This window comes from Elephas maximus, chromosome 7 (genome assembly GCF_024166365.1).
Source record: "Elephas maximus indicus isolate mEleMax1 chromosome 7, mEleMax1 primary haplotype, whole genome shotgun sequence".
NCBI classification, from domain to species: Eukaryota; Metazoa; Chordata; class Mammalia; order Proboscidea; family Elephantidae; genus Elephas; species Elephas maximus.
In genome coordinates this window covers 77,996,100-78,022,571 of record NC_064825.1, presented here as the reverse complement: position 1 = coordinate 78,022,571, position 26,472 = coordinate 77,996,100, and the positions used below count along the sequence as shown (strand labels likewise).

The window sequence follows — 26,472 nt, the reverse complement described above, 5'->3', positions numbered from 1 at the left end:
AGTTGACTCCAACTTGTACACTCCATGTGTATGACAGCAGAACTGTGCTCCAAAAGGTTTTCAACGGCTGATTTTTTGGAAGTAGATTGTCAGGCCTTTCTTCTGTGGCACCTCTGGGTGGACTTGAACTTCTAATCCTTTGGGTTAGCAGCTGAGCACATTAACTATTTGCACCACCCATGGACTCCGCCAACTACATCAGAACAACATATTAGATAATCAGGACAGAAACTAGAATATAACATCGTCCATGCACACCAGGGTGACATATGCAAAAGGCAGCATACTCAAATGGCATACAGAACAATGTCTATTTTCCCAGTGCAAAGTGAGTATCATTATTTAATAAATGTCATGGAAATTCAGAGGGAAGTATGAATTAATGAAGACTGGGGCACTAATTTTTTTTGCGGGGGGAGCACTGTAAATCAAAATGGACTTGATGGCAACGGGTTTGGTTTTGGTTTGGAGCATTAAGAGAAGATATCATGTAAGACTCTCTTCAACAACAGTGCAACAAATATTGAGTCTCATCATGCCAGGCCTGTACTATTTGGCCTCTGCCTTCTATAAGCTTGTAATCTATAACTTATCCTCATAAAAAAAAAAAAACACAATTCAACCCATAACAGGAACCCTATGGGACAGTTCTACTCTGTCCTGTAGGATTGCTGTAACTCAGAATCGATGGCAACAGGTTTTGGTTTTTTCCAAGTTTTTGACCACCCAGCCAAGCTGTTAGCAACGCCCTGTGAATCAGTGTGGATCAATACTTTGGGCCATATCACATTCTAGACAAGATAGGTAATCAGACATATTATAGTTTGAAGATCCACTCACCAGGAGGTTTATCTTTACCGCCCTCCAGTCTCATCACTGCACAGGCATAGCTTTACATAAAATTTTAAAGGAAAGATAAATAGATGATATTGAAAACTCACTCTTTAATCACATGGATATTGATTTAATCCATTCATAAGGAAGTCTTCCCCAACCTTTCTACCCCAAGCAGCCACACCCAAGCCCTGTCTTCCACATAACCTATTCTGTCTTCTTTCTAGCTTTTATTAGTACTTGAGGTGAGCTTATTTATTGGTCTATTTCAGGGATCTGCAAACTAAAGCCTGTAGAACAAATATGACCCACTGACTGGTTTTGTAAATAAAGTTTTTATGGGAAGACAACTCTGATCATTCATTACATATTGTCTATGGCTACTTTCTTTCTAAAACAATGGAGTTAGGCAGTCATGACAGAGACTCAATAGCCTAAATAGTCTAGAATATTTAGAATATTTATTTGATGCTGTACTTTTTGACCCTTGGTCTATGTGTTTATTGTTTGTCTCCCCACTCCCAGAATATAAAAAGAGTCAAAAAAAGGAGACTGTTTTGTTGTATGGTACATCCCAACAGCAGTGCCTGACACACAGTAGGCACATAGTATCTGTTACTGACTGGCCTCACAGACTGGATAAGAAAAGGTAAACTACATTAACTTGTACCCAAAGATCTAGACTCAACAACACATCTGTTATCAGTACTTTTTAGGTATATATGTAATGAACTCATGCAAAGAAATTTGCAAATAGCCAAAGAATACCCTGGGGAGATTGTTGGCCCAATGAAGGTTCATCATGAAATGCCTTGGTCTCACTGATGCACTTATATGGGACCAACCACTATATGTTTTACAGACCTGCTATGCTAAACGAGACATGTACTAAATCACCGCGCAGACTTGGAACTGAGAAGCTGGGTAACATCTGGAGAATAAGAGCTTACAGTAACAGATTTCTAAAAACTTGTTGATAGGAGCACCAGCCCATGCCTTTTTATTAATTTACTTCACTCTGGTCAATTGATATTACCCAGAGATTTAAAAAAAAAAAAAAACTAGCTATAAAATATAAAAATACCATTTCCCATCATTCTTTTTTGTTTCCATGAGTAATCTACAATTTCATTCTATGTAAAATTCTCACCAAAGAAACCTCTTATTAACAAGTGGAAATTCTGACCTATTGAAACCAAGCCAATTCCTCAATGCCAGGCAGATGTTTCAGAATAAGCCAAAATCAACATGTTGCTTTTCAGTTTTTCTGCTTAAGGGGCAAAGATTAATTTAACAGTGTTTCAATTTTAAATAATCTATACACCAAGAGAGAGTCCCTGCATGGTGAAAATGGGTAATAGTTCGGCTCCTAACTAAAAGGTTGGAGGTTTGAGTCCATCCAGAGGCACCTCAAAAGAAAGGCCTGGTAATCTACTTCTAAAAAATCAGCCACTGAACATCCGACGGACCACAGTTCTGCTCTGATACATATGAGGTTACCAGGAGTCAGAAATGACGCCATAGCAACGGGCATACACCAAGATAGAGAGCCTCACCCGGGAGATCACAGTACATCATGTACTGGAATTTCTATCTGACAGGTCTCCAGGCTGAGCTGTCACTGTCATGATCCACCCCCCATCCCCCTCACCCCTGCAAGCCAATATGGTTTGAAGGCACTCCTCCAATGTTACACCCCTTCAGTCCATTCTCTATAATATGTTCTGATTTAAAACATAACATACTCATCCCTCTCCCCTTCTCAAAATTCTTCAGAAGCTCCATATTGCCTTCAGGTCAAAGTCAAACTCTCTCTCCCTCATAACAGATGGCTCTTTGTGTGCGTGCGTGGCCTCATGTCTCCTCTTGTCACACCAGCCTCTCATTGCTCCTTTCTCCCCTTGCTCTCTGTTCTGAAGGCTGCACTTCTGTTTTGAAGTGTTTTGCTCTATCTCTGTCTCCCTTAAATCTTCTTCTTCTCTGGTGCTTCTGGGCCTTTGTGCATGCTATTTCCTTTCTGATTCTGGTTGAAACACTTTCCCTCTACTCTTGGTTAAGGAGTCCTTGTGGCACAGTGATTAAGTGCTCAGCTGCTAACCAAAAGGTAGCAGTTTGAACCCACCAGCCAGCTCCACGGGAGGAAGATGTGGCGGTCTGCTTCTGTAAAGATTACAGCCTTGAAAACCTAGGGGCAGTTGCACTGTGTCCTACAGGGTCGCTGTAAGGTCACAGTGAGTCCGAATCTGCCCCACAGCAATGGGTTACTCTAATTTTAGCTAACATCTGCTTATTCCTTGAGTCTAAACTTGGATTTAACTTTCTTCTAAAAACCTTTCTTGATCCCTAAAGTTCAGATTAATAGAAAAGCCTCTGGAAAGGTAAAATCTACTGGGAACTCTAACCACAAATCTAATCCATGAAATGTATCTCACAAAAGATTAGTGAAAGATAGAGCTCTAGCTTAACCTTGATGTGTCCCCCAACATGATTATAATTCTTTGTTTTAATTTTTTACATATATATATAAAACACAAACACAAAAATATCAATTGCCATTGAGTCAGTTCCAACTCATTGTGACCCGTGTGTGTTGGAGTAGAACTGCACTCCGTAGGGTTGCCAATGGTTGTGATCTTTTGAAAGCAGATCTTCAGGCGTTTCTTCTGAAGTGCCTCTGGGTGGATTCAAACTGCCAGCTTTTCAGTTTGTAGCTGAGCACTTAATCATTTTCTCCACCCATTTGCCAATTCAAGATTTTTCACGTGTACAATTAATGACAGTAATTACTTTGAGTAGGTTATACAAGCATCTCCAATATCTGTTGCCAAATTTTCCATCACCACAAACAGAAACTCAGTGCTTCCCGAACAATCTCTAAAGTCAATGTACAAAGTACTGCTTGAAGTACTCTCCCAACAATTTCACCTATGGGTCTCTTGTATTAACTGTCAAATGCTTTGCTACCAAAAACAAAACAAAACAAAACAAAAAACTCCTGGAATTAAATATGATAAAAAGTGTTTTGTTTAAAATATTACACTAAATACCTTTTAATTGAAAATATGAAAGCCCTTTACTTTAAAGGAATTAGAGATCATGGTTGAAGATAAGCCACTTGTGGTGCCAAAACCTAACAATATGAGAAAGCATTGGGCTATACTGGATACTTAGAATAATTTTGGAGATCATTGAGTATGAAATTCCACATAAGAGAAAAATGGAGCTATGATGTTTTACTGGGAATTTCTAGGCAATAAATATTGAGTGGAGGCATTTTAAATACATCAACACCTCTTTCACTAGCTTCAGGTTGTGTGGAAGCTGCGGTAATGTAAATGGTTAAAATGATGTTTACCATTTTTTTATAACCTGTTGTGGGAAAGGAAACCCTGGTGGCATAGTGGTTAAGTGCTACGGCTGCTAACAAAAGGTTCGGCAGTTCGAATCTGCCAGGCGCTCCTTGGAAACTCTATGGGACAGTTCTACTCTGTCCTATACGGTCGCTATGAGTCAGAATCGACTCGATGGCACTGGGTTTGGTTTTTGGTTTTGTTGTCAGAAAAGAGCCAAGAGGTGGTATCTTGAGGGTGAAAAGAATTGATCTGAGAAGTGCAAACTTAAGTTCAGACCTGGCAGATCTTAAGGTGGTCTAAATAGGAGGGGATCAGATTGAGGTAAGACCCTGGAAGTAAGGAATGAAGAGGACTAGAGTATGAGTCCCATCCATGACTAGCTGTTGTAAATGAGGTGAGGAAAGCTAAAAATGGGGCACAGACTTGGGTAATGAAACTCTGAGGAACAAAGACAGCTTTGTAAACCACCCCAGCAAAAACCAGAAGGAACGTAAGGCTGACATTCCCTCAGAAAACAGTGTGAGACTAAAGTAGGACCACAAGCAGCAGGCTACAGCCCTCTGGAGAAGGGAGAATTAGGAGGTTGGTGCTGAGAAGCCCTCTGTTGACTCTAGGTATTTCAAGCCTCAGATCTAAGATATGACAAACCTCCCAAACCCTGATTGCCACTTTCCAGGAAGCTTTTAGCACTCTCTCAGAACCTGCCAAGTTCAAGGGAGAAAGGAGAGACAACCCTGAACGGCTTCGCACTCATTTGAGGCCCTCTATATTTTATTGAGCCAGAGAAAAGCGAACTGATAGAAGCTCAGCTTCGAACTCTTTCTGCCTGCATCATAGGGTCTCTAAGAAATGCCTACGGGCATTGAGTCTTACTCCTGATTTAGTACAAGAGTCTTGCTCTTGATTCAGTTAGGAGAGTGCCAATGTTGTCATTTTATCTCTATCAAATAGAGAGAAAAACAAGGAACCAGTGTGTAGATTCCACCACCAAACTTGGCAAAGCGCCCTCCCCTCCTCTACTCATCTTCTTTGCAGAGGAAAGGAGGGAAGACTGGAAAAGAGAGAAGAAAACTCTGGGACAGTGTTTAGCATTCCCAGAGGTGGATATGAATTCCCCCAAAAAGAACTAGCATAAAAGCTCCATTACAAGCCTCCGCTATAACGTCCATGATGCCTACTGAGATCAATCATGTAACTTCAGATATGCTCTTTAGACATTCATTCAAAAAGACAGAGAATCATGATTTAGATTATCAGATAATTACATTCCTGTCTTTTTAATACATATGTTCTTTTAAAAGACACCCACCCACCCACTGCCATCGAGTCTATTCTGACTCATAGCAACCCTATAGGACAGGGTAGAACTGCCCCATAGAGATTCCAAGGAGTGCCTCGTGGATTCGAACTGCCAACCTTTTGGTTAGCAGCCGTAGCACTTAGCTTCTAAGCCACCAGGGTTTCCTTTAAAAAACACAGGAGAAGTTAAACCTTACTTTTAAGAGAAGCAAAGAGAGGTGAGGTAATTTTCAGAACACAGATACTCATATTTTTCGAACAAAGAAAACCTGCCAAGAAACATTTCCTTGAACCAAGTGACACCTGAATAACACAAAGGGAAACAAATTCCTAGCCAGCAAGAATAACTCAATCAACTTTGGTGATGAATGGGGTCAAGGGTGTCATAGTCAGATTAGCTCCATGGACTTAGGTTTCAAATTCATTTAATAGTTACTTGCTTCACTTATATATATATATATAATACATCTTTCAATAGGTCACAAGAAAAGTTATGTCTGGTGTTTCTGCCATCTAACTCAGTCACAGACTCAGGTTTCCTCTGAATATATTTGCACATTCATTAAGGAAACTTTAGAAGGGACTTTTCAGGAACTCATGTCTTTACACTTTGTCAACTATTAATAGAGCTGACCAACTAAATTATTTTTATGTCAGAATAATCAGTAGTCCGTAACTAATTATTTAAGTATCATCTTTGCAAAGAAATAAAGTTCACAGAGAAACTGTATCCTTAACATTTCTAATAGTTCTTTGAACACGGCACAGACTCATGTATTAGGTGAATGAACAAAGGATAAATTAATACATTTAGCAGTACTTTTTTAGAAGTCTAAATGAACTCTCATATTGTAGTTTAAAGGCATATTCACCCTGTTTAAAGCAGAATTTATAAAGTGGGGTTTTTCTAGTATTTCTTTTTTAATTTCTATGTAACAGACAAGACTTACCCATGTACATGCTTTTTCTGGACTATTAGTCATATTTAAAAACTGAACCAATCATCTTGTGCACACTGGCAACCTCAGAACCTCAAGTTCAAATCCCGTCCCATTCTTATCCCTTTTGACCTTTACTGTACTGGAATAATAAATTACAAGCGTTAGTTGAAGCACTGCTGGTACATCTGGAAGGCTGTGTGTGATGTCAGGAGCAGAAATTTGGCTGGGACTCCTAAGGTTCCATCTGTGTTAAACCACAAAGGGCACTTCGTGCAATGGGAGTAGAATGGAAACATTCTGAAATTACATGGTGCTTCATTTTTATCCCATATTATTTTAAATACTTTAAGGCAGAGGCCAAGATGATATTTCATATAGAAGCTAACACCAGGTTTATATTTTTGAACACTTTTGATAATAAGTTCAATGAAAGAAAACACTGGAGTGAATATGGAAATCGTGTTGAGAAAAAAGACAAAAATATTAGTTTACGGCTACCAACTACTCACAATAAGTCCCAGGTTGTCATTTTTGTAAAGCATTGCGGGAAAACCAAAGGAGAAACAGTGCATCAGTGCCTCACTGAAAACAAAAAACAATGCATAAAATGTCCACTTTTGGGTGCCCAACTTCCCTCATTTGATCGGATGCCAAGACTCCACAGTGAAAGCAAAGTGGAGAGGTTTTCCCTTAATTATTTAAGTAATTACCTTAAACGTCTGCTTTGCTTTGGCTGTGGAGACATAGTCACAACCATGAAGACCCTACTGAAACAAGAAGATATGATGTTCATAAAATGCTCTCCAACTCTATTCCAGAAAGGCACACAAACATTACCGAAACATGTAAACTATGATCTTTTGTGACAAGATTGCAGAATACACTCTCTTTAAAAACTTAAAATGAGAATGACTATTTTTATATTCCTTCATATCCTGTAGTGAAAACCTAAACCCAAAAAAGCAAACCTGTTGCCATCGAGCAGATTCTGATTCATAGCAACCCTAAAGGACAGAGTAGAACTGCCCCATAGGGTTTCCAAGGAGTGCCGTGGTGGATTCGAGCTGCCAACCTTTTGGTTAGGAGCCATAGCTCTTAACCACTATGCCACCAGGGTTTCCTTTTGTAGTGAAGAGGAGTTAAAAGGGGAGTTTTATTACATAATAATCTACACCAAGTGACACAGAAGCTGAGAACTGTAGACTGTGCTGGCGGTTAGCATTTTAAAACACAAATGTTAGGGTTATCTCTCTTCTAGGTTCTTTTGGTCTGTTCCTTGCTCAGAGGTCTTACTGTAAAAATAAGAGATAAATGTAAGGAAATAATTTTGTCAGGGATATAGGCATCAAATCTGTCTCTCAATTCTTTCTATGAAAGTCTAGAGAACATCTAATAAAGTTCTGAGAAAAACTGGGAAGTAAATGAAGTTTTTATTTTCAGTGTAAAACTACTTTTTTTTTGGAGGGGGGATATTCTGCCATCTTGTTCTGATTTCCCTGGTACCCACTCAGCTCACTCATGTTGTCACCTTGCTTTTATCTAACCCATTGCCGTCAAGTCGATTTCAACCAATAGTGACCCTATAGGACAGAGTAGAATTGCCCCACCAAGTGTCCAAGGAGCACTGGTGGATTGGAACTTCCAACCTTTTAGTTAGCAGCCAAGCTCTTAACCACTGCACCACCAGGGCTCCAACACATTGGAGGATGATGATAAATTAATGTTGTTAACTCTTTGTCTGAGAGTTACTGTTTTAGAAATGGATTCTTTAGACCTTATACCTAATGCCAAAGTTAGAGATTTGAAATCAGGCCTGCCCTTTACCTGCTTTCAAATGAGGCCTCAGAGAGACTATCTAATTAAATCTCTAACCCACTTAAACTATGAGGCTGGATTTCAGGAAAAATATGACAAATACCCTTCTTCAGAATGAAAGTTAGAGACTGTTAACCAAGGTATCAGTTTCCGGGAAAGGGAACAAATAAAATGTCGGAAGAGTTGCAGGGGTGAGGGGTACTGAGAGAGCCCTGTACATGGTGCTCTCTCAAATAATTTTAAATCTTTTCTATGGAGTTTGTAGTCCCCTAGAACTCATCTATGACACAAACTAGATTGTATGAAGTCTGTAATAGAGAGAAGGCATTTCTCCATATTTGGGAAGTCTGTTGGACAAGGTGTGAGTGTGGTGCTGGATGATAAGATGTTGGCAAGAGAAGCTGGCCTGCAAAAGAGATGGTGAAGTAACAGAAAGCTGTAGTTGGGAGAGGAATAGTGCCTTGAAGTAAGGATTTCATGTTGGGTTTTTTTTTTTTTTTAGGGAAACATGACAAATCTCACTGAATAACTTGCTGTTTCTAGTAACAGCAAGATTTTCATTATAAAGAAAATTGAGTGAACTATCCTAAGGCCATATTCATCCCCAAATTCTTATACTTTGTTTCTCCCAATATCTGCATAGAGAGTTCCTCAAGATCTTCATAGGCTTCTGGACTTGAATACAACATAAAACAACACAGAACCAAGCTTAAAATGAAAATATTAATACTAATTGGGACACATCATGCCAGTGAACTCCAGCTGGATGTGAATCAGTAGGGAAGACTTGCTGATTTATGTCATGAAGGCACCTGCTGGGTCGAAATTCATAATGCCAAGTATTGGAGGGGAAAATGCAAGTCAAGGTCCAAAATGACCAAGTCATACAGAAGTTTAACTCACTAAATTAATTTATAAGAGAGATAGCACTGAATCAGCGAGTTATAATTTATTATAATGAATGTTCTAATGGCAAAATTTCCACCATGCTTGATTATATTCAATACAAATTCAAGATGGCCCCATTTGCCAAGTATATTTTCTAATGAATCTGGCTTTCATCCCGTTTATGTAACGTGAGCCCTTGGGAAAACTATATACAGTTTATAGTGATAGCTATTTCACGGGTTTATCCTTTGGCTGCTAGAAGATTCATCAATAATTCAAGAACATAACACATTAAGTGTATTTGTTCCATTTTCTTACTTTTTGCAAAAAGCAGTCACATTTATCTTATTAAAAATCATTCACATTTTATCAGCATAGAACATAAAAATCAAGAAATGCTTTTATTGGAATGAAAAAATGAAGAGAAAAATCTTCTAAACTTTGCAGTCTCACATTGCTATATCAGGTCAATTTTGTGATTCAAGGCAAATAATTCCTAACTCAATAACATAGTGAAAGACTCTGTTTTCGTTTACGCTAAGTTCAAAATTAAACTTCAAAGGGAAATTTTGTTGTGTGAAATTTAAAATATGTAGAATTTGAGATTAAAAATGTCACAATATGATTTAACCCTGGCTTGGTCAATTACTACCAGGAATACTTTAGGAACTTGCTAAATCTCTATTAGCTGCAGCTTCCTTACCAATAAGATGAATAAATTAACAACTGCAATGAGGATAAAATAAGATAATGTATATGTAAATGTGCTTTACAAACCATGTAAAATAAAATAGCTGTACTGCCACCAATTAACAAAATAAAAACAGCTAGTAAAAAAATGTTATTTAAACATTGCATTATACCCAATTTTAGCAAACTTGTCTCCAAAAGTATTAGTTGCTGTGACAAAAGTTTTCAGTGTACACTTTTTCATAAGTCTAATTTAAACCCTTTAATAAAAGATATAAAAGGCAACTTACTCTCCTGCTTAGAAAACCTGTTTATACTTAATCAAATCAACAGGATTTAATCTTAACCAGTGCAACAGCCAATTTTAAATGGAAAATTTTAATTGCAGTAAATTGAGAATATTCCTTAATTTCTTCATTCCTAGAATAAAATTTTATTTCTGGAAAGCTTTTCAAATCTGGTCAAACATATTGAAAAGAAAATCAATAAATATGTTGAACGATGTGAAAACCCTTCTGGTTGAGTTTTCTGATTTTTGGGGGGTGGGGTGGTGGTGTTTTTTTAAATTTTTTGTTTCCTGGCTGCTTTCTTCTGACTCTCCAACAGGGACTGGCCATGAAATTCTATGCTTTGCTGAAGCACTCAGGCAAAGGAAAAAGAGAAATCAGGAGCAAATCATTAAGTGAAGATCAATTATTAATGGATATTGAAAAGGTTGAGCAACAATACTCATAAAATGCCATGCCGAAGACTAGAAAAAAAAAATTTAGTTAAACTGTGGACCCCCAAAATCAGACGTGTGGGATTCAAATGAAGTCTTCTATTCTTACTAGCTGCTTGGTCTTAAGCCAGTAGTTAACCAATTTCCTTATTGGAAAATTGGGGATAATAATGGTGCCTACTTCATAGAGATGTGAGGGTTATTAAAAGAATCCAAGGAAAGCATTGAGAACTCCACTTGATAAACGATAAGCATTAAGTGAACATTAAATAGTATAAAAAGAAATATAAACAAAATAGGTTTATTTTTCTCACAAAATTATTGACTAAGAATTTAAATTTCAGATGCAAAAAATGAACTTAAGATTTCTTTCAAACTCAATTAAAATGCAAATTCATTGAACTAATTCAACTCTCTGATAGTATGCCTTTTCACAACACATTAAAAATTCATATATATATATGAAGCCCTGGTGGCACAGTAGTTGAGAGAGCTCAGCTGCTAACCAAAAGGTCAGCAGTCCGAATCTACCAGCTGCTCCTGGGAAACCCTGTGGGGCAGTTCTACTCTGTCCTTTAGGGTCTCTATGAGTTGGAATAGACTCAATGGCAAGGGGTTTGAGTTATTTATGTGTACATATATATATGCATATATATTATATATATATAATATACCCACTCACACATACATATGTATTTGTGGTATATGTGTGTATACACATACACACACACACATACGTAGCAAATTTATGGTAATGGCAGGAAGGGTACAGCAATGCAGAAACTGGGAATGTAGATCATTGGACCTGTGCATTTTCTCAATAATATGTTTAAAAAAAAAAAATTTTTTTTTTTTAAGTTTAAATAATTTTTATTTGTATCTAGTGAAAAAAAAAAGTCCATTTGTTCTGGACGCAGAATAATGCTCCCTCCTCCCTAAAAAAAAAAAATTCAAGCTGAAATAGAGTCATGTATGAATTGCACAAGTTAAAGGCTTGGTAGATCTTGCCAATCCAGTTGCAGATAAGTAAGAAGGCTTATCAGGTCAGGTGAAAGGTAGAAGACAATTTTTTAAATCTACTCATTGCTAAGTAGCCAACAGCAAATTCTCAAGAAAGAATGATTTTTGGTTTTGAGCTCTTATTTATTGTTTTTCACATTTGATATCTCTTAATAATTCAATGCAAAGAAAAGAAATGAGTTCTTTAAATAAGAATATAGGGACATGTTCACATACATTAGTTTATCTTTACATTCTTGTACCAGGTACCAAACATTTTTTTTTTTCTTACTTTCAAAAGTGGTGGTCAATGGATACATTGTGGGGTTGCAATTATGGACAAAATTTGGTTTAAATTTTTCTGTATTGAAATATTTTTTCAACCTCAAAGCATAACTCTCAGAAAGACAACCCTCTATCATCTTAATGAGTAAACATTGTTTATTTTGCATTTATCCACTATATATGCCTTTCTCAGAGAGGAGGGGTTAAGAGGATTTATTAATATTTGCATAGCCCTTTGGGAAGTGTGTTACCCATGAGTAAATTACATCCACGTATTAGCACAGCCTCAGTGAACATGAATAAATTACAAACAAATGAGAATGTCTTTAATGGAGCAAAAAGACTATAAAAACTGAAATTAAAACAAAGTGTTTGAATGTATTTTACGTGTTGTTGCTTGCTTTTCTCGAATTAGTATTCAGTTTTGAGGACGTTGGGCAAGGAAAGGGACCCGTCTAAAAATTTTCTTTTGCAAAGAACAGCTATGGCTCTCCCACTTTGGATTAGAACCCTATAAATGTTGTTTGAGATTTCACATACCTCAGAAACAAACTTTTTTTCCTATAAACAAATACATAATATAGTTTTGAAATGATAATCACTGCTCTCGTAAATTAATAAATTTGATGGAGGTCTTATACGTAATCTACATTTTTAAAAATATGATTTTTCTCCAGTCAGCTGCTGAGTAATGGCTGCTTCTGTGATGTTTCCACTAAGATAAATGGAGGTTTTAATCTCCTTGCTACTCATTTAAAACTCCTTTGCATTTTTATACAACAGCCCATTTTTCATTACTGGGAAGGGCATGCAATTTGAACCATGCAACTTTTACTCAGAGCAAATCAATATGTGTCATAAGAGCAGAAAAGAAAGTAATATCACTCACTATCCTTGCACTTTCTCCCCAGCAAGTCCCAGAAGGCATTGCTAGGTTGGGTTGCTATAGCAACAGAACTCTGGTGCCTCTCTTGCTTGGATTGTTACAGTGAGTTGATTTTTACCACACAGGTATAATCCTGAAGAATTTTTATGGCAAAGAAGAAATTACACAGAGTCAATAACAGTATGTGTGACCTTTCTATTGATCTGTGATGATTTAATTCAAAAGCAGTGCAAAGAAGGTGACCCCAAAACACTTCAAATCCTTTTGTGACTTCCAATTAAATTATTATTTTTTCTTTAGCTTTTTAATTAAGTAATCACATTTCTTAAACTGTGAAAAAATAGAACCATTAGAGCATTAGTATAGAATCTCATATGATTTTACGCAAATGTGAAAGTCTGCTATGAAAATGCCTTAGAGTATTACTAGTCCAATTAAAAAAAAAATCTACTATTCATGAGAAGACTCAGCAAGATATACTGGCAATATAGAAGAATTATTTTCTGACCTCTATTAAAAATATACCAGGAAAGACAACAATGTGTCTTAAAATGTATAGAATTCTATTTAGTTTTGTCTATTAAAAAAACAAGCCGTATAAGGCACTTTGACAATGTCTGGCATTGTGCTTACTAATTAGTAAGCACAGAAATAGTTTTTATTTTTACCACTATCACAATATAGCCAGGTAAACACTATATATGCCTTTCTTTACAGTATGCACTATTGATTACATAATTGTGTTACCTTTTGGTATCCTGGGAAACCCTGGTGGCGCACTGGTCAAGTGCTACGGTTGTTAACCAATAGGGCGGCAGTTCGAATCCACCAGGCGTTCCTCGGAAACTCTATGGGGCAGTTCTACTCTGTCCTATAGCGTTGTTATGAGTCGGAATCGACTGGAAGGCAGTGCGTTTGGTTTTGGTTTTTGGTATTCTGAATTTGTGAAGTAAAAATGGTGTAAGGAATAATTTACTACAGTTGAGTATTAAATATAAAAAGAAACAGATCCTTTTTAGAGGACTAACCTTATGAATAAAATATGTGCATTTAATGGACGTGCCACAGTGAGGCAGCTTGGAGTAGAGTGTGCTGTGGGTTTTGGAGTCAGGATCGAATTTTGGTTATTATACGCTCCATATACTCCCTCTAGGAGTTTACAGATCACGTTAGTATATTGAACCCGTCAAGAAATCCCAGGTAAAGATATCAGTATTGCTTGGTTAAAAAAAAAAAAAAAAAAAAACAGTGCTATCATATTGCTTGGTAAAAAAAAAAAGTGTAAATTCAAGAGATCAGTCTCTCAGGGTTTGAACCCCACTTCCGTTATTCATTAGCATGTAACTTTGGGTAAGTTGCTCAACCTCTGTGTTTTAGCTTCCTTATCTTTGAAATGGAGATGATAAAATTATTCACCACAGTGGGACGAGAGGTTAAAATGAGATAATATGGTAAGGCATATTATCTAGCCGAATCAATTATTAATAACAATTACTAAAGAACCTCATTTAAACTCTTTATCATGTTAATTCTTCTTTACCAATATTCTTTACAAATAGTTCTTCCGGAACTGTTATTCCTTGGAACACACCTTGTGCCACCGTAGCTTATAATGTGACTTACGGTGTGATCCCACTGGCTGCCATTTTACCAGAAAGTCCTACTACCAGAAATTAGAGCAACTTTGTTCAGTATAAAGGTCATACCATGGATAGTCTATCTCGTTAAAGCCGTTTGCATCCATTTCACGCATTAGCACAAATTAGTTTCTCATACCAGATCATTTTCACATCACTAAATATTGAGTTTTAATGGAACGGACACCAAATGGTTAAGCTTTAATTGCCAGTAAAGAGAAAACTGAGTATGTGGCTCACTGCTGGGGTCTGCAAAGAGAAGGAAAATTATCCAGGGAGTAGATAAAAGTTTGTTTGTTTCCTCGTTTGAACCCTAAACAATGTGAATGCATTGTCAAAGTAGGGAGATAAAATATTAAAAATAAGAAAAGATAACAGTTTCACCCAAAGTAAAATATGCTACAAGTTCAGAAGAAAATGCAAAATCCTCCAAGGTCTAAATAGCACCAAACCAAAAACTAAGCCAAACCCATTGCCGTCGAGTGGATTCCTACTCATAGTGACCACACACGGCAGAGCAGAAATGCCCCACAGGGTTTCCAAAGAGCCGTTGATGGGTTCGAACTGCTCACCTTTTGGTTAGCAGCCGAGTTCTTAGGGCTCTAATAATCTTCCTACCCTTTTACAAAAGATGAAAAGCTAAGCAAAAGGACCATAAAAATGAGCAGTCAGCTAATTAATCTGACAACTTTTAGAAGGCTTTTTATTTATTCTCAGTTTTGCAACAGTCTGGTTGCTGATTCCTCTTCTTTTAAAGAGGTCATTTTTTTTTAATATCATCAAAAGTAAATACAGAACAGAAGAAAAATTTCTCATGATTCTATGCCCTCAAGAAGCAAAAAAAAAAAAAAAAAAAAAACTATTTTCAGTTATTCCTGTTTTTGGTCTTGATCATAATTATATATAATCTCTTTTTTTCCCCTCAATATTTTAAGATTACCAGAAAATGTCCCAGGTGCAAAGTCTTAAGGGTTCAAGTGGAGCATGTCTTGGGAAGGAAGTGTTTTCTTTGCACCAGAGCTAACAAATACACAGGTATTTGGGAGGAGACAGAAAAATGTTTGAGGTCTAGACTGCTGTAAAGAAAATCCCAGTTGTATGTAATTCATGTATATGTAACTGACTGGAATATGGGATGAAGGACTGGGGGCAGAGGCAGTGAGGAAGAGAAATGGTGTAGAAATCAAACTCTGCAGGGACCCTGGCCAAGAAGGTAAGAAGTGCCTTTTCTTATTCCTTTCTTTTTCTGTTATCTTTTTTTTTTCCCTAATTGTGCTTTAGGTGAAAGTTTACTGCTCAAGTTAATTTTTCATATTATATGTCATTTCTATACAGAAATATTTTTATAGTATGAATATAATTTCAAAGTTTACCTTATCCAATTAACATTATATCTTAAGCATGTCCTCACAACAATGCTTAATTATTACTTTTAGTACCTGAATGGTTATCTTGAATACAATGGTTACATATGCAGATGACTTCCAGTTTTGTTGTCCAACAAATCTCTTTCTACGCAGAGTTCATTTTTTTTCTTTTAGATTGGGGGTTTTCAAACTTCAGCACACATCAGAATCATTTGGAGGGCTTGTTAAAACACAGATGGCCCCCAGAGTTTCTGATTCACTAGGTCTGGGGTAAAGCCCAAGAATTTGCAAGACTAACAAGTTCTCAGCTGATGCTGATGTTGCTTATCCTGGGACCACAATTAAAACCAATGTTAGATTATTTACATAAAATATAGTCATCAAATTGGGGTTGATAAATAGTATAGTCATTTTGATGGCATATGATACATATTTCTGAAGTCCTTCCCTAAAAGCTTATATGGATTCATATTGACAACTGCTTTCTTGGTGGCACTGTGGTTAAGAGCTTGGTTACTAACAAAAGGTCGGCAGTTTGAATCTACCAGCCGCTCCCTGGAAGCCCTACGGAGGCAGTTCTACTCTGTCCTATAGGGTCACTACAAATAGGAATCCACTTGACTGCAACAGGTTTGTTTTTTAGATTCATAGCACTGGTACATACCAATTAATCAAATGAACAAAGGGACAAGAGAAAAATTGACTTCTTTCCTCCCCAAATCAAGACATTAGACCTGAGACCCTCTGTTTACACTTTAAGGATACATATAGTGGCTGAATGGTAATATACAAATCTCTGTTATTATAGAAATTGGCAAGGAGGTTTTGTCATCACTGTTCAAATTCAGAAGTCATAGAAAAGTAGCTAAAATACTTATACCTTGGAGGAGGGTACATTTGTATGTACACAATACAAATACAAAGTAGCTGCATTTAGCGTGCTTGTCCATGACAATTAATAAAACAGTGCAGCTCACCAGAAGGTATAAGGCAAAAAATGTGACTTTTAGAAAGTGTTTTTATGAGTTAGAAACAATAAAGCCCTGGTGGCACAGTGGTTAAGAGCCTGGCTACTAACCAAAAGGTTGGTAGTTCGAATCCACCAGCTACTCCTTGGAAACCCTATGGAGCAGTTCTAATTTGTCCTACAGGGTTGTTTTGAGTCTGAATTGACTTGATAGCAATGGGTTTGGTTTTTGGTTTAGAAACAAGAAAGTTTTATTACAATGTTTGCTACAAAGTTTGCCTGAAAACCTCAGTGATGAACCTCTGAGGTTTTCCCTGATACTAAACGATTCTCTGTATTCGGGTAGAGATTAATCAGTCATCTGTATATGAAGATATCTACATACACACAAACATGTCTACATAAGTGTATAGATGCAACTACACACATACAATTTAGATAGCCATGGATGGGAAGCATATATTCATACAGTGGTTTATAGAAATCCACAGAAATGGTATGCTTAGCAAAGCTATTCTCAATAGAAAATGTCTTCCTGGCTCTGTCTCTGAAATCTACACATACTTTTTATATTTTTCATTCTTATTTGTCCTGACTGCATCTGTGTGAATATATAAAGAGAATACATAAAGAGAAAATTTGTTCATATATACCATAATGATAAACTGTGGAAGGTGGTTAGCAATGGCTTACCCTGAGAAGATTAAATCGTGAGGAAATGTGTTAGTTATAGGCTTACTAAGAAAATCAGGTATTTATGATTTTCTATGGGATATTACTTTGAGTCAGTGTTTTGGTAATTGTGTTATCGTTAAGCAAGAACAACAGTCTTAACAACTTTAAATGGCCCTAAATTATTATTTAAGAGACCCTGAGTGGAACAAACTGCTAATTATTGGACTACTACTTAAAAGATTGGGGGTTTGAACCCACCCAGAGGCATCTCGAAAGACAGGCTGGGTGATCTTCTTTGGAAAGGCCACAGCCTTGAAAAGACTATAAAATGCAGTCCTATTCTGCACACATGGGGTTGCCATGAGTTGGAATTGCAATGACAACTAACAACAGCAACAACAACAAATTGTTCTTTGCACTGGGCAGGTTTACTATGACCATATGAAGACATTGCTGCTCTAGGGATGGTCAGATATCTAGGAGATAACGTAAATATTAAGCCAGCATTATATTTCATTGTATGCATATTTTATAGAATAATTCATTTGCAGCCAAGTAAATATGACCACATTTGGCAGCCTCAAGAAAGATGTGCCAAAGTTTAAAATATGTTGATGGTAAATACACAAGCTTATAAAATATAGAATTACAACAGAGACACGGTGAAGCAATCCTTCCCCCAGTGTGTTTGAGATTTTGACTACAGACATTTACTACTTATCCAGGCATTCAGAGAAGCTTAGTGACAGTATTAGCCATTCCAACCACATGACCATTTGAAAACTCAATACCTCTGATGTTTTTTCTTTTAATTATTATTATTATTCTTTTAGTTAATAACTGCCAAGTCCTTACAATGAGTTAGAGCAGAATGACAATCAATCAGAGTCCCTGCTACAAACTAAAAAGTACTAGGCAAAGTGTGTACACATCACTGAGACATTTTCAGGTCATTCATTCAGTGTAGAAAGGAGAAAATAGGGAGAAAATGTACAATGCAAGACACATGTGACTTGCCTGTGCAAACTGAATTCCTAAACACAAGAGAATGAGGGGTAAAATGCCTCTAGGGAAAACAAGAGATAGAAAGAGGCACTTTTTAGAATCACTTTGCTCCATCTGGGTGGAACTGGATCTCTGGCCAGCCAAAGGACAAGAATTTCAACCAATATATGTTAATGGATCTCTTCTTTTTTGACAGGCATAGTTCTGATTTCCAGTTTAGGCAGTGATAAGAAAGTTTCCTTTTAAAACATTAAGTTTTTAAAAAAATGTGTCAATTTAAATGTTTTTTTATAAAAAAAATATTACAGATTTTATGTGGACAGGGCCAATATCGAGAAAGTGAATAACTACAGATCATTAAAACTCTTCTAAAACACACGTCATGGCACCATGATGCCGTTACTTGCTGGTCCAGTCAGTGAATAACCCCATCACAGTTAGCTGTCTTAGTGCAGGCTTACTGGAACCTTAGAAGAATGAAACTGAGTGTGCACAATATGTTCTGATGTGTTAACCGAAATTAAATTTAAATGCTATCACTAAGGCATTTGATGCCATTTTTTCAGTAAGCCAAATCTCAGCTCTTCTGTAAACAACAATACAAGGATAGATTTCACACACACACAAAAAAAAATTCCTTAAAAACAAAACAAAACAAAAAACACCAAAAAGTAACTTATGTATTAAATGCTATATGAATTTACACTATTTATAAATATAGATATTGAATTTTTTGGTTGACAACTGACTAAATATAGCATACCAGACACAAATAAACATGAGTAATATATGTATTTTGCCTAAAGATATTAGGTTACAATAGAGGGCAAAGTATCTAGTTTATTAATCATGGGATCTATTAGAACACTTGTATTACAAAAGCAAATCACTGTTTACATAAATAAAACCCTATGTTTTGATTCTAAGCTCTAGGACCTAATGGTCTGAAAGAGCCTAAGTCTCAACTGAGAAAAGTCTGCCTGGTAAAATTAATAAAACACATTTCTGGAGATTCTAAATCACTATTATTTAATGTACTAAAGTGAAACCAGGCAGTTTCTCTAAAATAAATTTGTATGTTCTCCTTGCAACAAAAAGCAGCAATGACTCAGGCAGCTATCTTTTCCTAATGAGGTCATTCACCCACATTTTTCTCAAACCCATAATAGTAAGTAATTACATTATAGTTGTTACCCCTTTAGTTGCCATTCCAAAGCAGAATAGCAATTATTACCTGGAAATCAAAACAAAGAACCAGTTAGTAACGTTTGACTAAAATTAGGTTAGAATACAAAATTATTGACAACATTTTTTAAGGCTAATCATTATCAATGTTTTCTTCAGATACATATAAGAGTCTTAAAAAAAAGCTTAAATAAATTTCAGTCAAAAGTTGAAATTAAGAAAACTTTACACTGACAAAATTTCTACTGGATCATCACTGATTTAAGAATTCTAAGAACTAATTGTACTAGCTGTACATGTTCAAATCATTCTGTTCTACACAAAATAACAAGCAAGATATTTTTAAATTATTCAAATGAGAAGAGAATACGGCTCCTTTGAATCATAACCTCTGCCCCTTACGAATTAACTAAAAAATGAGCAGAAAACATTTATACTTACTAATTAGAAACTTCAAAGAATAAAGTGTTATATTTTTCATTTTCTTGTTTTTCAAAAAAAGAATTCTTGGTCTTAGCAAAAGTCACAAACTGATCTTGAGAGACTAAGTTTTCTTCAGCGTTAGCAAAACAAACACAAACAAAAGGCCTAGAATGTTACTTTACTGAGCCACCAATTAATGTCTAAAACTGCTCATGATGTCTAACTAGTATTTAAATTAGGACCACCGGAAAATGGACTGAGACTACCAAAATCAGTCACTGGCATAGGTCTACATTCGTCTATTCTGACCAAGAAAATTTAGTAAGAAATGACAGTTCCCATTTAACTATTCTACTGTCTTTGAGCTTTCATTCTTCTCGCCCTGGATCGTAAAACAGACTTCTTGAAAAATCATGTTCAAGCAATCTAAATGGTACCCAGACCAAGTGAATAGTTATTTCTGGAACTCAGTGGAAGACCACTGCAGAACGCTTTTTCCCCTTCCCCATTGGAGGTTTTTAGTTCCTTCGAAAACTAAATATTACAGACCTTTTTTTTTTTCTTTTCTTTTCTTCCTTCAATTCAGTCTTTATGCTTCCTTTAGTGAGTTTGTGTGTGTATGCAAAAAGAGATTCTATTTATTTAGCCCTTAACAGTATATTATTACATGTGATACCTTAAAGGAATATTCATACCTTGTGTTTTTAATCCAACTGCAACCACCACAAGGGAAGTTCCTGCTTACTTACCTGTCGTATTTCCCTACAGCCCCCATCTCACGTCCTGAATATTCTCATGAAGGACAAGACAACAAGTGAAAAGTTAAACTTTTACCCTAATGAAGAGAATCTTTTCTCCCACTCTGTATCTCCCTTGAGAGAGCCGTTCAACGCAGAACTTGGTTGGACATTTGCAAGGAGGATCTTCAGAAATTTGTTTCACCTGAAATAGAAGAGCAGTCAGGTTCATTCTCCTGAGTGCAGTCTCATTTAGAGCAATTCGTTTAGCGGGTTCAAGGGTCCCTTGGACCAGTAATGCTTTTAAATTTGTTCCATGACAGATGATGGACATGGATGCAAACACAGGAATATCACATTAAACCATAACTCAGCCAATGAAAACCCTATGGATCATAACAGTCTAATCCACAACTGATCATGGGGAGGCACAAAACCAGGCAGCTTTTTATTCAGTTGTGCATGGGGTCACCATGAGTGGGAGCCAATATGACGGCAGCTAACAACAACAACATAAAGGTGAGATCCTGAAGGCATTTTCTGAAGGCCAATAATTTCACTAAGGCATAAGCTGGATGATGACGATGGTTATGATGCTGGTGATGGTAATGACAGGGATGATGATGAGGAAATCAACTGGCAGTCTAGGAATGAGAAGCTGGGTCTTTTTTTTTTTTTCAGGATTAAAAAGACCACATACATTGGCTTGCCATAATAAATATATTGAAAACTAGACTAGAATGTAAGTTACATATTTGGGAAAACTAGATATGGTGTATATTAACATAAAGTATACAGGGTCACTATGAGTTGGAATTGACTGCAAAGCAACGGGTTTGGTTTTTGTTTTTGTTTTTTTTGGTTTTGATATATATTCCCACAGTACAATTTTAATGATACTAAATTTATCCACTTTCAAAATAAATGAGAATTAAACAAATTATTGTTGTTGTTTTATTTTGAACTCTAAGTTTTTCTTAAGGAAGCCATCTCTAATCCACCCAGACTCACCTAGCAACTCACTAAATCTCAGCACTTTAGACCTACCCAGTGCTACTTCTGTGCATATTTTACAGTATATATGCATTTTATGGAATTCATGCCTGCATATCAGATTTTTCTCTGTCTTATATCTATTATTTCCACCGTTTAAAAATTATATAATCTAAATGAGATGTACACATTGCTTATAAAGAGTTATGATTACTCGAAGACAATGTAATAGTTCCTGATTTTAGGAACAAGTTTTATGTTTACGTTTTCCTTGTTTGGGACCTGCCATGCTGTATCTCATACCTGTCCTTCCTTCAACTAACCAAACAACCAAACAACTCAAAAACAATTATTTCCTGCGTTTTGAGAAAAAGTTTCAAAGAGAAAGCTCCAAATAAGGTGCTTCCTGCAACAGAGAATTGAATAGAATAAATTTAGATTCTGAAGAAATTAAACTAGATTTTCCTCACTCAAATTCTTTCTTCCACAAAGATGTCATGTCATCATCTTTGGACTTCTGCCATCAAAGAAATTGAACAGTTTTTTCAAATAATTAAATATCTAACTCCAATTAACACTGTAACAGCAGTAAGACATGGACTCACTGACATATTAGTGTAACAAAACAAACAACCCAAACAACCCTTTGCTCTCGTGTTGATTCTGACTCACAGAGACTCACAGGACATAGCAGAACTGCCCCATAGGATTTTCAGGGAGTGACCGGTGGATTCAAACTGCCAACCTTTTGGTTAGCAGCCTAATGCTTAACCACTACACTATGAATTAAAAACTTGGTTTCTCTAGAATAGGAGAGGCTCCAGGGACTATAAAAGCAGAAGACATGGGAGGAAAAACCAGAAAAGGAGAAGAAATCCCAAAACAAGATTTATCTTAAGAATTATGAAATTGTGCCTCAAAGAAGACCTATATAGCAGAACCAACCCTATTTCTGGGGAAAAGAATAAGAGAAGCAGTTTAAGAATACATCTTTCTATCAGTCCCTTCTGCCATTCCTAATTCTGCCAACGTATAAGCCTACAATTCTTGGTACTTACTTTTAACATAGCATATTTTATCTCAGTTACTGGTTAACCTTAACCCTTCCTTGCTAGACCTTGAGCTCTCTAAGGGTTAAGATAGAGTTTCATTACATTTTTAAAATCCTGCCATATAGCACAATGCCTTCATTGCATATCACATGTGTTCAATAAATGCACAATGAATAAATAAATTAATAACAAAACAAAATCATGGACCTGTACAAGGCATAGAAGAAAACTGATGGAACAGAATAAAGATTGGATACAAAGAACCTTAGAGATGGTTTCTTTTAAAGCTGATGAAATTGCCTAACATCGTTAGGTTAGTGATTAAGCCCATGGCTTTGAGTTCAGAGTTTGTCCTACCACGTCATACTTGCACTGTAAATACATCTACCCACTAACTCTAGTATTAACGGAAATCTTTCCCTGCAAATTTTCTGAAGGTAATAAACAGTCTTGAATGGAATGGTGATTATAGAGCAAGGCATACAATAGAACAAGGGATACAAAAGGTGGGTAATAGAAGCATCATTCCCTTCTATAATACAGAACCACATTCTAGGCTGGAGAAATAGAGGTGTCTATGTGTCTATGGGAAACCCTGGTGGTGTCGTGGTTATTAACAGCTATGCCTGCTAATCAAAAGGCTGGCAGTTGGAATTCCCCACGTGCTCCTTGGAAACCCTACAGGGGCAATTCTGCTTGTCCTATAGGGTCACTATGAGTGGGAATCGGCTCAATGGCAGTGGGTTTGGTTTGGTTTTTGGTTATGTGTCTATGTGTGCTGTTTGCAATGTTTCTGAATGTGCATCTCTTTATATGTTTATATAAATATGTATGCATATACATAAAAATTGTATTTTTATGTCATTGCTAGAAATGATGCTGTTTTCCTTATCGCTATGATGAAAGTTTCCATGAGAAAAGAAGGGGTGAAGAAAAGCAGGAATGGAGAGAGGGAGAAGAGCCTGGGCTATGTAGAAGAATATCAGACACGCAGACAACATCATAGAAGTGCACTGTCAAACTTTGGAGGACCCTGCTTGGCGTAGGCTTGCTGCCACGAAGTCATTGAACAAACAGTAAATTGGTGTTCAAGTGGTCTCTCTGCTAAGAAATGACAATGACAAGTGTGTATGGAAAGTAATTCCCACTTGGAGTGTTTTAGACGAAACACAGAAACTGCTAGTATGAAATGAAGTAAAATACAAGGAACATTTTCTCAAGTGTCTTGTCTTTCCCTAATGTCTACCTAGCTTTCAAGAGGAACTTCAAAATCAAGGGTTTTTTTGTAGTTGTGTGAGAAATGGAGTCAGAAAGGAAAGAGACAAGGCCAGACTGTGGGTAGTGGAAATATATTGTTAAATCAACCCTGACTGATGACATCTGCACTTCTTATATTACCTTGGGATCAGTCAGTCTGGCAGGTGTTCTGGTTTTTTTGGCCAGGAACTCAGCCAGCTTTCTGTTGAAATGGGATTTCAAGAGGAGCCTGATTACTCAGAATTATACTATCTCTCATCCCCAGACTGAGGAAGTTGACGGAGAAGAGGACGAAAGTAAGAACAGTTTCTTAGAACTGTATTCAACTCATTGTGTTGGAACTAGCTCACCACGAGGGAATGCAAAGAAGAGAACTAAACCCGACCCCACTGTTTTATCACAGCTGAATCACTCTATCAGGACATCTGGAGAATAAATTATTCTGAAGTGACTCCACTGTGTTTCTTATGTGATATTTTGATTAAAGGAGGTGGGATGCACCATCCGTATAAAGGGTCCCCTATTTTTTTTTCTATTTTCCATTATTTCCCTAAGTATCAAATAAAGAAATGGGAGGAAACATTGGAGGTTTCAGAACTGAGAGTTATTGCTGAAGCCATTTGCTGGAATATGATATCTTCACAGAGGTCTGCTCCTCTTGTTTTTTTTCTCTTTTGTGTTTTTCTTTCTTCTTGTTTTTTATCTTGATCCTCCTCCTCCTCTCTCTCTTTTTTTTTTTTTTTACAGATAATAACCTGGCCAGAGAATAAATAGCCAGTATTATTGATTAAACATACAAATTTTGTATATAATATTTATTTTGTACTCCAATTTTAAGGCCCATACTTGGGTGTGTGAATTTCAACTCCTAACTGGTATATCAGCCTCACATGCAGTGGAGCAGTTGCCATAGGAACTATCTCCTTTTTATATTAGATATATGAAGCTCTGATTTAAACCGTTAGCGAGGCTCATATTACTTTTCTTTTTGCTCCACAGTTCTTGAAATAAAATACTTCAACGGAAAACTATCAATTTAACAAAATGAAAATATTTCAGTGCAGTTGTCCACAATGAAGAATGGAGGGGACTGTCAAGAGACTTCTGTGGTCAAATAAGTTTGAAAAATTCCAGATTAAACAAGCTCTTATTATGGAACTCACCAGAGCCTTTGCTGTGCCAGTGTGCATTGCCAGACTCTAAGTGGGGACTACAGTAAATTGTATTTCTCAAACAAGCCTAACCATAGAATCCCATTTCCCATGGGGCATCTGGTGGTGGTCGTGTTTGATTAAACATCCGTTAAAAAATGCTGGCTTAAAAACCTGCAGAACACAGGATTCTAGCTGGCCATAGTACAGAAATATCCATTTTACAGCATTTACTACATTTAACTAAAACTCCTAACCTGAACAGATGTTTATGCTACAAAACACTGTTTAGTAAACTTTAAAGGAGGTTTTAAGCTCTTCTGAAATCCCTTCCATTGTTTTCAGCTGAAAGAACAGAAGTTGGAGTAGAACAAGTACCTTTGGAGTGACTATGTCGCCATTTCAAAGAGAGTCTCTATCTCATTTTATTTCTTCCAGATTGGAGCATTGGTAAAACTGTTCCATAATCCCTTTCATAGCTGTTTCACCAACTCCTCTCTCTGCTCATTTCTTCCCTTCTCAAGGATGAGGGAGGGCCAAACAAGACACAAGCTGCTAAAGATAAGGAGCTATTTTAGCTACCTCTCCCAGGTTCATGTAAATAGCTTCAAGTGATAGAATTTCCTCCCTCTGCAAAGCAACAGGAGAATTGAGAAGTACATGCATTTCCAGGGCACATGGCTGATCCAGTTAAATAGGACAAGGGGGAAGGATTTTTCAAATTTACCCAGGTTATTTATCCTACAAACATAGTGTTGGATAGATATAGATTGATAAAGTATGGTCCTTGCCTTTGAGATCAAGGACCACCCATAATAGACTTTTCACACAATAAAGTAAATAACTCATTATTGAATCTATGGTAAAAAGTATATAGAAACAGTACAGATAATAGAAACAGTACAGGTATCAAAGAATAATTTGTCAATATTACTGGGGATGGACGGTGCCAAGAAAAGCTTTATACAGGAGATAACACGATCTGAATTTTAACAAGAAGAAAACATGTTTGAAAGAAGATTTAAAAGGTGGGTAGGAGGAAGTGTGATGACTAAACCAAGTGAGAGAAAGCACAGGATATAAAATGTACTTGGAATTTGGGATTAGTGGGCACGATTACATATAACTACATCGGAACACAAGGTGTCCAAGGGAGAAAAGGTTGGGGAACAGGCAATAGGCCGGGACATGGAAGGCTTATCTAACATGTAAATGAGTTTGGGCTTTACTCAGGATAATACGTGACACATCTGTAGAAGTTTAATCAAATATGAGTTGCATTTGGGTTGATTACTCTTGTAGCAGCGATGTT

General features: G+C 36.7%; 1 protein-coding gene and 1 long non-coding RNA gene across 4 annotated transcripts in view; one reads left to right on the top strand and one right to left on the bottom strand.

Moving 5' to 3' along the window:
* GAS2 (growth arrest specific 2) overlaps positions 1-26,472 on the bottom strand; it is a 128,827-nt gene that overhangs the window by 30,892 nt on the left and 71,463 nt on the right. For 2 of the 3 annotated variants that reach the window (XM_049890725.1, XM_049890724.1), the window contains exons 7-8: positions 20,805-20,912; positions 7,138-7,191 (exon numbers count right to left, since the gene is read on the bottom strand). In XM_049890725.1, coding sequence (XP_049746682.1) covers positions 7,138-7,191; positions 20,805-20,912 — 162 coding nt within the window. The remainder of the gene's footprint in view (positions 1-7,137; positions 7,192-20,804; positions 20,913-26,472) is intronic. The other variant, XM_049890726.1, reaches the window with a different exon arrangement.
* LOC126079613 (uncharacterized) lies at positions 15,387-24,491 on the top strand. Its single transcript, XR_007518222.1, has 3 exons — positions 15,387-15,561; positions 20,739-21,226; positions 23,624-24,491. It is a non-coding gene; the product is annotated as an uncharacterized LOC126079613 (long non-coding RNA).